Genomic DNA, 11,371 nt, shown 5'->3' with positions numbered 1-11,371 from the left:
ATTAAGGGCTTAACGTCACATTCAGGCTGTCATTTATCTATGTACACAAAAAAAGCTGCACTTTCTGTCAAGAGAAAACCTCATTTTCATGTGTTGGCCAAATTGAAGGATCACATTTTTCTCTATAAGAATTACACCTGTGTTTTTGAAAATTCACAAAAACCTGTTGCTTAAACAAAAAACAAAACAAAACAAAAAAACCCCCCACAAGGTTATCAAGCTGAAAAGATTAAATTGCGTTAAACACAAAAAGCCCTGCTGTGTAGATACAGTATGGTATTGTCATGTCGACTGTTGCCTTGGAGCCCTCTGCCCAGTTTTCACATGTACTAGTGCTTCAGACAAGGTGAGAACATGCCTGAATGACAACACTATGTACAATATTCGACTTATCCTTGATGAGATGCAGCATCACAGCTGAAAGTGTTCAAAGCTGTAATACACTGTCAGATGTAATAATAGTTTCTTAAAGCACAAAGTTCAGCTTTAAAGAATAGTAGCCACTGACGTTTCGACACTGAAGCCTTGTCAAAATCAACCATCTTGTCAAGGAGAAAACACTTTTATATTCAATATCTTCTTGCGGTGAGTTACAGAGGATGGTCCCTGAGACATTATCACATTTTCTACAAGGTTTTACTGCAAAAGTGAGACTATTCAAAGATATTCACAAATTCACAATAGAGTAAAGAACCAAACTACAATTCACATAATACACAATCAGTGTAATATGATGCTTGAAATGCGATTTGATCCCAAAATAATCAGGGACACTTTCATTCTTTCAAAATACCACTTGATCTTTTTATGCATGTGAGAACTATATTAATCACTTTAATATGAAAACCTATAGGACAATTTACATATGAATACACTGTAGCTACACGATAAAATACTTTTGGTTTGTCTGTTTTGACATCTTTTATCAATATATGAAGAGATTGGCATTTGTTAATATGAATAATGTGAAAAATGACGTCATGTACATGTTAATAATTAGTCTTCAGCTTTTTAATGCATTAAGCTTCAATTCCTTCATAAGGGATTTCATACATTACGAAACACTATACAGTGATCCAGTATCTAGCTGTGGTGTGATCCCAGAAGCATCTTTTCCAACCATCACTGTCTCATAGGCTTTTGATATAAATGTCATCTTAAAGGATAAATCTGGTGTTTTTCTATTATTTTTCTTACTGTCAACAAGCCCATTGGTTCCTACATAAAATATAAATCTTAAAAAAAAAAAGTAACATACTGTTTATATACAGTACTAGTCAAAAGTCCTGACGCACCTTCCCATTCTCTTGAATGGGAAAGTGCGTCCAGACTTTTGACTGGTACTGTAGTTTTATTTAAAAAGTCTCAGGAATTTCCTAAAACGGCTGGGCATTTTAGTTTTTAGCAAATGTTACTCAAACAGGTGCAAAAAGTGCATTTGTTGTGGACTATTTTCAGTGGCGGATTGGTACGCATTTGGTGCTCTAATGAATATTTCGTGGCAGAGAAACAGTGGCATTGGGTCAAAATAAACTACTGGGGCTCTGTTCATTGTAATAAAGGAACATGTCATCCTGTACAACTGTGTGGCTCATTGATGTGTTGTTAATAGTTTTTGTACCACAATAGAGGAATAAGCTACTTCTTACTAAGTAGTACATACTAATACTTGTTTTCATAGGATCATTCAGCGTTGGTTTTAGTCTTTTGATGGGATTTGCGGACAATAAGACAAATGTAGAATATCACCAGTCTTATTCTTTAAGTATGCTTTTGAAGAAATAACAACTACTCTCACTTGCCACCCTCAGATGGCAGTGGTGATTTGAGTCAAGCCCAGGTCATTGGAGTCCTCCCAGCCCTGATAGGGCATAGAGGACACGTCCATGGCTAGTCATACGGGCCTGGCTTGCCTCATACCTCCCCTGGCTTCTGTGGGACACGAGTGATCCCGTAGGGTGCTCCTCACCCGACTCACACCCTGGCAGTCCCCGTGTCCCTGTGCACCAGGACAGCAAAAGTCTCTGAAGCACCTCTTGAAGTTCTCATCAAGAAAGGCGTAGAGGATAGGGTTGAGGCTGCTGTTGGTGTAGCCTAGCGCCACACAGAAGAAGTAGGCGGCCATGACGGGAGTGGTCTCGGGCACATTGGCTGACAGAGCCTTGACCAGGATGAAGATGTGGATCGGCGTCCAGCACACCACGAAGACGGCGACCACCACCAGCACCAAGCGCGTGATCCGACGCAGGTTGCGGTCCTTCTCGCGTGAGCCCGACAGCAGACGCACACTCTTCAGCCGCATGACCATCAGTGTGTAGCAGACAGTGATGATGATGACGGGCGCCACAAAGGCAAAGATGAAGACACAGATCTTCATCAGGGTATCCCAGTAGGAGTAGGGTTCAGGGAACTGTAGGGCACATTCTGTAGTCCCTGTTAGTTGTAGAATAAGACAAATGCAAAGACACAGTTGTATTTAATTCAGGATTATTTGGTCATAAACTAAAGTTTTGAACAAACAAAACTTTTGACTTGATGATGGTGATGGATGAAAAGTCATGGGAACACCAAAGGTATTACAATTCATCCTGAAGACGGCAATCCACCCAATGGTTGTCTAGAAATTTCACTGAAAACTCGAAAAGTCAACTTCAAGATGGTGCTGGAGGAAAAGCCTAGGGATCATAAATGTCTGTACAAAATGTCATACCAATCCATCAAACTGTTGTTGAGGTATTTCAATCGAAGTGTTGGACTGACCAACAGAGCCAGGCTGCTAGCATGACTAAAAATCATAATGTCAGATCCTAAAATGGAGTCGGGCTGACACCACAGAGAGACTAGTCTAATAACTCTGGGTAAAGTGCTCTGTGCCTCATTAAAAGGAGGCTCATTGTCAAAGTGGACAATCTATTAAAATGTCACCGAAAGAAAAAAAAAATCTTTCAAGTTCTATTCTCAATCGAGGAAGACCCATTATGTCTGTCATAGCTTCAGAAAATCAAGCAGCTGTAATGTAGGCTCTCATCAAACCTACAGAACATCCTCTTCACTTCATTGCTTTTCCTGCAGCCAATTAAGCTATTTCAAGCCAATCCTGTGAAACATCTAAAGTGGAGTCACACGACTACATAAAAGTGTGAATGTTGCATTTTGGTCATTTTTCTAGTAGTACCATCTTTAGTTTCTCTGTATGTGCTTTTGAGTTTGTTGTTACACACACACACACACACATACATATATACATATATATTGTATATACAGTATATCAATAAAAAGTTGGTAAGAAAAAAAGTGTGAATGTTTGAAAGTTCAAGATACCGTTATTGGTTTTGGTGCTGCCAAGTATCATTGCTGGTATCCCGGCAGCAGACGACAACACCCAGATAATCACATTAATGATCTTGGCCTTGACGGGTGTGCGGAAATCCAGGGCCTTGACGGGGTGGCACACAGCCACGTAGCGATCAACGCTCATCATGGTCAAAGTGAAGATGCTGGTGAACATGTTGTAGTAATCAATGGAGATGAAGACTTTGCACGCCACTTCACCAAACGGCCAGGAGCTGAGCAGGTAGTCGGTGCTCTGGAAGGGCATGGTGGTGGTGACCAGAGCATCAGCCACAGCCAGGTTGAAAATGTAGATGTTGGTGGCTGTTTTCATTTTGGTGTATCTGTAGTAGGAAAAGAACGAAAGCAGGGGGAAACACGAACAGGTTGACTGTGTTGATTGTGCTTTGTGTTCATTCTTTGCTGTTTCAATCAAAAGAGGAACAAGGTCAATGAAACTATTTTTCAGATAAGGATTAGTCATGGGGCTTAACTGTTCTCCTTACTAAACAGATTAACTTTAGCAGCCAAAGTACACACACAAAGTCTAATAAAAAGGGAACCAAATGGAGGGAAATATCTCCAATTCCATTAACACTGCCTTATTCAAGGCTGGAACGTGTAATTTATCAAAGTTAATTTCACATCCAACACTTGACATGATGTTACATGAAATGGAACAGATTGACTTTGAGAGGAAATATTGAATTTACAATCACTGCAAGACTTGTTACAATTTATAACGTACTGTGGTCATTGGTGAAGGAAAAATAGCTCAGGATGCTGGATTCAAATCAGTTTACCAATAAAAAAAAACGCCCAAATGCACCTTTAAGCACATGCGCAGGAAAACGTGCGCAAACACCAAATAGTGGAAGACGCAGAAATACAAGAAATATAAAAGTAAAGACATTTCTAAGCTTTGCTTTTCTACTTTATCACTGTTGATTTCCATTTACGGCCCTGCAGGGACCTGGATGCAAGTGACTCTGAACTCAACACAGTCATGACAGCAGCTGAACAAACACTTGCGTCCCGCAATTTCACGTATTATACTATTCAAACATGTATACACACTGCATCCGCTTTTGTTCTGTGAGCCATATGGGCATGCAAGTGCACACGTTATATTCCTCACTTTATGACATGAGGCAGACGCTGTCATTGCTTTAGACATAACATGCATAGCTTACATATTTGAAAGCTGAAAACTCACCTAATGATGACATACATCACCAAACAATTGCCTACCAAGCCCACCACAAACACCACGGAGTACACCGCGACTATAATGGGGATGATGGGCGACATGGGCTCGGGCTCAGCATCCCAGGTGCCGTTGGGTGTGTAGTTGAAGATGTCCGATAAGCCGGGTTGCCAGGTGAAGTTTGGGACACACTCCTCCGGCTGCCCCGTGGGACATCTGTCATCTTTATAGATGTGCACCACGCCGCTCTCCATGGTGCTGAAAACTGCCTGCACCGTCCGGGCTGCTGGGGGGGTAAAGTGACCGCTCAACTGAGACAGATATCGGTCAAAACAGCTGGATTTCCAACGACTGCTACACACACACTAAAAAATAGGGAAAAAACAGAAAATTTCTCTATTATCACAGATTATGGCTCCAGAGTGCAACAGCCCGCGCTCAAGGACAACACCATCATTACCTAAGTGTGAAACCACCCTACCTGTTTTTTTTCTGCTTCCAAAAAGTTCGTCCTAATTAAACAAGACTGATGGGGAGCAGCTTATAGGGCTCTCAGTCACCGCTTAAAATCCGAATGCTGGAAATATGGCAAAAACAAAAGGTTTCTAGGTAGTTGTGCACGAGCAGAAAAAGCACTGTCTGTGCCACCGCTGCGTCCCCGAAGGTGCGCACTGGAAGCCCGCACTGCTCATTCAGTGACATCAGAGGCTGAGCCAACAGATATGACAGTATCCAGCCAGAAGAGAAAGGCTCTAACCATAGGCATCAGCTGAAAACACATGCACTCTCTATGTTTAAAGCTTTATTTTAATTTATTTGGTGATTTATGGTAAAATTGCATCACAAATGACCTCTCACACTGTCAAAGCTGCCACCATCAAGACATCTGAATTGCCAATTCAGCCACACTAACTAATTTATTCTTTTTTTTATGAGTTCACTAGTTAGTAGGAAAACTAAAACTAATTATGCTACAATATCATGTGCAGATCCTAGTGAAAATGTTTAAATTCCCATCACCGCTGCCTTAAGATTTCCCCTAGCAACTCCTGTGAGAACTACCTCTGCAATGTAAGCATGCAGAGTCCTATCAGATGTTAGAGAGGCATGAAGTAAGAAGGACACTTAACAGTAAGCCTCAGATGATTGCATCCTTACGTGCCAACAGTGTCAAATCATGAGCAATGTGTAAAATAACACGGACACAAATGAGCACTATTATAGACAAGTGTTCTGTAGACCTGCCACAACAGCACCATGTTTTGAATCCATTTTGATACTCAACAGTTTTTCCTGCAAGAAGAGAAAATTTTTCATTTGCATTTCTTACAAACTTCATCTTTTTTTATCAATCAACTATTTTCCAACTGCCATATAACATGAATGCACTAATCAACCTCATAACAGCACAAAATATAGCAGCACCGAGAGCATAAAAAGAAAAGAAAATCTTCCTCTAAATAAAGAACACATCCCCGTTGGCAGAAATTACCTCTTTAACCAGTCACTTTTTTTTCTCCCCCAAAAGATAGGAGGCAGATTTCAACCAGCACATAATTAAATGGGTGCTGTTTCTTCTCCTTCCTTTCATGCACTAACACTCGTTGCTTAGAGACCCATCATGGCCAGGTGTTGCTTGAGTGACAAAGCCTTTTTGTAGGTGTGTTTCTATTATGGGCCGTACAGGCTTGAGTTTGTGAGACGGCCGTGTTTGTCAGTACAAATATTTGAAACAACTTCACTGATGCCCTATTTGAACCTTGAGCTGGCAGTAGTACAATCTCTCCGCATATGAGAGCACCGGTTGAAGAAAAAGACAGTATTTATCCTTAATCTTAATAACATGGTGCCAAAGGTTTGTTTGTGCACAGATACAATCTGCTACTCATCCTCTGGCACTTGAAACATTTTTTTTTTTTATTTGAGTTCCAGAGGAGAAGAGGAAATGTTTGTTATGTAACCTCCAGTAGAGAGGGTTGAGGATAAATTCCTTTTTGCATTTTTATGCCCTTTGCATGATGACCTGAAGTGATGTCTATTCAGTAAAACGCCTCAATTAATGGTTTCACTAAGATATTAGAGTTCGCTCATTTCATCTTTGGAGGAAAAAAAAAAGTGAAAAATACTCTTGCTTTTTGCTAGAGATTTCCCAAAAGATAAATCCACAAAAAAACATGGTTGTTCAAGGGTGCTTCAGCGGCTGATTGCTGTAGGAAAAAACCCAGAGTCTCATTTAGATGTGTTTCATTTATCCTTCTTGATTTCAAAATTGTCATGACCCTTTATATGCCATGTTAGTTCCCTGTTGGGTCTCCTGAATATCCAATGTCATATTGCTGAAACAAAACAAAAACAGCCACCTCACTTTCCGAGCAGCTTAAAAGATCCTCTTTCTTTCTCATAGTAGCAAACTGTAGATTTCAAAGACAGAAACCCTTCCCCATCCCTGGTGTCATTCTCATTGAATCCCACTATTATATTATTGACTAAACTTCAAAACATCTGCCATCCCTCTCACACTCAGCCAGACCTTTTACACAAGAAAAAAACATTACTCACAGACTACAAATGTACACAGTTTGCACCTGTTTTAAGCCAACAGGTCATCACATTGTTTTCAAGATTACAAAATTTTACACTTATAGTACCTGTTTCTCACTGAGGAAAAACAAATGAACAGCAGAAAACTTGACAGATTTATATTTAAATGGACAGATTTGTATTTTAGTGAGTTGTTACTGGTTTTATCTATGTCCATAACTCTGCCATGACCATGCTATGTTACATATCACATAGCAACACTGTCTCCTTGAAATTGCATTTATATACTGCTAAATTGTTTCCCCAGTTACGTTTGCTGCCGATTGTGCTGCCTGGATTATGTTCACAGGAAACGTTGTTTCGAATGAATAAAGTGCTACATTAATATAGCGCTGTGAAATCAGAGGTACAAGATGCAGGATTCTGAGTCCTGTGTGTGGTTAGATTTAGGTTTGGTTAAGGTTTATGAAAGATTGTTTGGTTTAAATGTTAATAACAAACAGAATACCAGCACTCACAGATCAATAGTTTTCTATTTATTGAGGGCAGCCCTAACCCTTTCCCACAACAAATAGAAGACTATTGATATACTGTTTGTTTTTTGCCAAATACATTAATTAACAACATTTTCACACTACGTTGAAAGAAAATGTAATTTAGCCAGAATTGTGTTTCTAGCTAAACACACTTGCTGCTGCAATTTAGTGGTGTATGAACATAATTCCTAGAAGACAAGGTTGCACATAGTCATTTTACCCATTGTTCATACAACTATATTGATTGGTGCAGCTTTCATGCGTCCATACCAAACATTTAGAAACATTACAAATTGTGGAACTATTGCTTATTACAGATATTTTTGTTTGGATGTCATTGTGTATACACAATATATATAATGCTCTGGAGATTTCAATCATATGATATGATCCTCATCAGCAGATGGAGTTTGCCCAGTTGTCATGAAATTGTAATTATGTATTCTATGATATAGCAACAAGTATTGCAGAGTGCAGAGGTATGTGTTTGAGTTTGAATTTGTGAAGCAGGTGCGTTCAACCTAAAACAAGACGTTACAGTGTAATTTCATAATAACAGTAAATACTTCTCTGACTATTAGAACTGATTTTCCTTTAATGTGAGGTGTTGTAGCAGCCTTTTCACAGAAGGAGTCTCATCACTCTGTACAATATGTGTGTTTGTAAAATAGACATTGACTAACTCACAGTAAATAAGCAGATCTTGTCTTCATGTTTTTGTCCATATCCCGAACCTACAATCTGATATATAAAACTGATACTCTTCAGGCATATATTGTTCCTGTCTGTTCTCCACACTTACATTTGGGATTTAAATCTGTTCCTCTTGATGAGACACGGTGAAATTCACTGAGTTCTATAACTACAGATTACACCCATCTGTAATCATGTCTCATTACTCCAAGAATTATAGTCATCACAGTGCTTTGTTTGAAATCCTCAGAGGGAGAAAAAGAGGAAAAGAAGGTTGAAATGACTTTTGTTTGTTGTTGTCCAGTGAACACAGCGTATCTTCAACATGTCAATTTTACGCAGACTAAAAAAAAACCTTTTAAGCTCTGTGACGATGAGATATTCCAATGAGATTTAAAAGAAAGCTGCCTGGAGCTCAACATCGGCAAGATCAAAGGGCTGTGATGTAGGAGCAGGGGGAAACTGGACGTACCACAACCACTCTGAACCCATCAGGCTGGATGATCAATTGATGGAGCAATTCAACACTTTCAAATGACACCTTCCTCTCCTTCTCTCAGCATGCTGGCTTAGTGTACAAAAAAGCCCAACAGTGCCTCTACCTGCTGAGGAAACTTAATACTTTTAATGTTACAGTAACAAAGACATTCTAACCATGGTTTACAGGTCACTCATTGAGTCAATGCTCAATCAGTATCATCAGTATTTCACATTGGTACAATAACCTCACCACTAAACACAAAATCAAACTCTCCCACATTACCAATCAGGCCAGTAAAATAACTGGATCACTCAAACACTGTTCAATGACACCGATCAATAACAAGGAAAGCCACAATCACAACACAGGATTGCTCTCACCCCTTCCACCACTTCCTCTAGCATCTGTCATCAGGCCGTCGCTATAAGGTTTCACTTGCAAAGAGGAACACCTTTGAAGTGTCCTTCACGCCCTCAGCCATTACTGCCCTAAATTAATAACACAAGGCACATACATTTCTATTCACACCTGAATTGTCTTTTTATTGCATCGATGTTAGCATTCATGACTTATTTTACTGTGATGTTTTATACAGTTTCTATTGTTTTATTGTTATGTTTGTCTACCTTTGGTTTTGATTGAGATGTGTCAAAGAGGAATTTCTGTTACTATGTGACAGACAATAAAGTTTCTTGAATCTTAAAGACAAGGGATTTTCTCAACGACAATTTAATCCTTAATAGTCACCAATTTAGTGATGCACTTAGAATCAAGGGTAAAAATCAATGCAGCAGAACCAGACCTATCGTCTTTTTTTCCTACATGCATTCTTCTTCCTGGTCAAAATCTGGTGCCTACATTACCCACAACAGGTAGAGTTCTCCTGAAAACTCAAAGCTCCACTAATCATATTTTTAGATTGACAAATAGAAAAAAATGACTACAAAAGGAGTTGCTTGTAGTGACAAACCTACAAATAATTATCACCCGGCTACACAGCCTCTTTTAGCTCATTGTTTTGGTTTTTGGGTTGAAATTTTACTGTTGAGATTCACTCTCAGCGCTCTGATTATATTCGTTTTTGACCATGGATGGCAGCTGTTTTCAGCACCAAATGTTGCACAGACAAAGTTGGTGGCAACTAGCTGGTGAACTTACATGAGCATTTAACAGCAGAAGAGTGAGATATCACTTTTGGGTGTCGGTGGAATATTGGACTTAATCAGGTGTCCAGAAACATGACTTCAAATAAATGCTAATGTTACCCTGACTATTGGAAGTGTAAATAGGCAACTGTTAGCTATCTGTTCTCAGCAGAGGTCGGCAAAAACAAGATTTTCAGCTGGTGTTATGCTGCTCTTTAAAGAAAATTGCCAAATTTTGAGGCACAGATAGTTTGCAAATCATCTTGACTGTACCACTTAGTAGTCACTTTTTCCTGTGTGCTTTAAAATAAGATATAGCTGCAGTGTGTCATGTCATGTTACTAAATCAGGAGCCAGAATTGAATTCCTTCGTAGTACATTGTGGCAATTCATTGGTTCTAGTAAACAAGGAAGATTTTGAAAAAAATCTGCCAAGGCTCTAGAAATAACAAAAAGAAGTAGCATCATTCACCCAGGTAAGGTATCCAAAAGGGTTCAATGTTCATGGCATAGCTTGACAACTTAGTATGAAGTATGAGGTAAACTAATGAGCCAATCACAGGAAACAAATATCCTGTATTATTTAGTTTTGTGCATCAGATGCCATTTCTCGTGCAGTTATTGCCTGATCTACCCAACCATCAATGTTTCCACACAGGAGACCAATAAATGAACAACAGCTTACGTGATTGTAGGTTTCATGTGTGACAGCAGTTTTGTATGCAGATGCTGTTCTGCCTCACACCTTCATCACCTTCATATACAGACATCCAGATGGTGTGGTCACTTCTGGTCCGCCTGGTTTTCTCTGAATGAAAATGACTTGGTTTATGAAAATGTGAGCGGCATGTGCTGTATTGTCCCTTCTGAGGATTCAGCTGCACTGGCACATCAGGCACTGGAATTGTGTCGAAAATACTTCGACGGGTATGCCTTACATTGTTGAGAACATTTGGAAAAGCTATAGCAATGTGTGATATTAGTGCACTTCTTGACCACACCAAATTGTTAGTGAGTTCATGCAAAGCACTTCTTACCACTTTTCTCCTGATTGTCCATAATTGTTTAATAGATTATTTAAATCTCTAGTATCTCCCCTAGAATTACAATAATGGTCCTGTGGCTGAAGCAATTACTTTTATTTCACATCGTTTTTCAGGCACTTTTGTATATGAAATATTTTGATCTCTTTTGCATCTGCATCTGAAGAGCTTCTGCTTGTTTTTTGTGTGTAGGCCTCTCTTCTATAATAATGGAACAACAGGTACATTAGGAGCATCCTGTACATGTGTTTGCATATATCAACTGATGCTTGCTATGGTAATATCACTCAGTTAGTCTCTGAACTCTTTGCACTCTTTGCACATTCCCAATCAATATACGAACATTTCATTCTCCTCGTTTTAAACTTTAACAGCACTTTTCAGTTTAGAACATA

At 39.3% G+C, this 11,371-nt stretch overlaps 1 protein-coding gene across 1 annotated transcript; it reads right to left on the bottom strand.

The window, feature by feature from the left end:
- Positions 1 to 1,370: 1,370 nt before the first annotated feature.
- On the bottom strand, positions 1,371 to 5,041 carry oprk1 (opioid receptor, kappa 1). The gene is made up of 3 exons (XM_067604659.1): positions 4,547 to 5,041; positions 3,322 to 3,674; positions 1,371 to 2,433 (listed from the first exon to the last, which is right to left on the bottom strand). The coding sequence occupies exons 1-3, from the start codon at positions 4,789 to 4,791 to the stop codon at positions 1,895 to 1,897; spliced, it is 1,137 nt and encodes a 378-aa protein (XP_067460760.1). The 5' UTR covers positions 4,792 to 5,041; the 3' UTR covers positions 1,371 to 1,894.
- Between the last annotated feature and the right edge of the window lie 6,330 nt (positions 5,042 to 11,371).

Source organism: Thunnus thynnus, chromosome 12 (assembly GCF_963924715.1).
Source record: "Thunnus thynnus chromosome 12, fThuThy2.1, whole genome shotgun sequence".
Classification (NCBI taxonomy): Eukaryota; Metazoa; Chordata; class Actinopteri; order Scombriformes; family Scombridae; genus Thunnus; species Thunnus thynnus.
Note: the sequence above shows the minus strand (reverse complement) of the source record. Positions and strands in the feature narration are given on the sequence as shown.

Excerpts from the sequence above, each read along its gene's own strand:
- oprk1 (XM_067604659.1), bottom strand. The coding sequence starts at position 4,791 with ATGGAGAGCGGCGTGGTGCACATCTATAAAGATGACAGATGTCCCACG. Across the intron at positions 3,675-4,546 it reads GTGATGTATGTCATCATTAG|ATACACCAAAATGAAAACAG; the intron begins GTGAGTTTTCAG and ends TTCCTACTACAG. Across the intron at positions 2,434-3,321 it reads CAGCACCAAAACCAATAACG|GGACTACAGAATGTGCCCTA; the intron begins GTATCTTGAACT and ends TACAACTAACAG.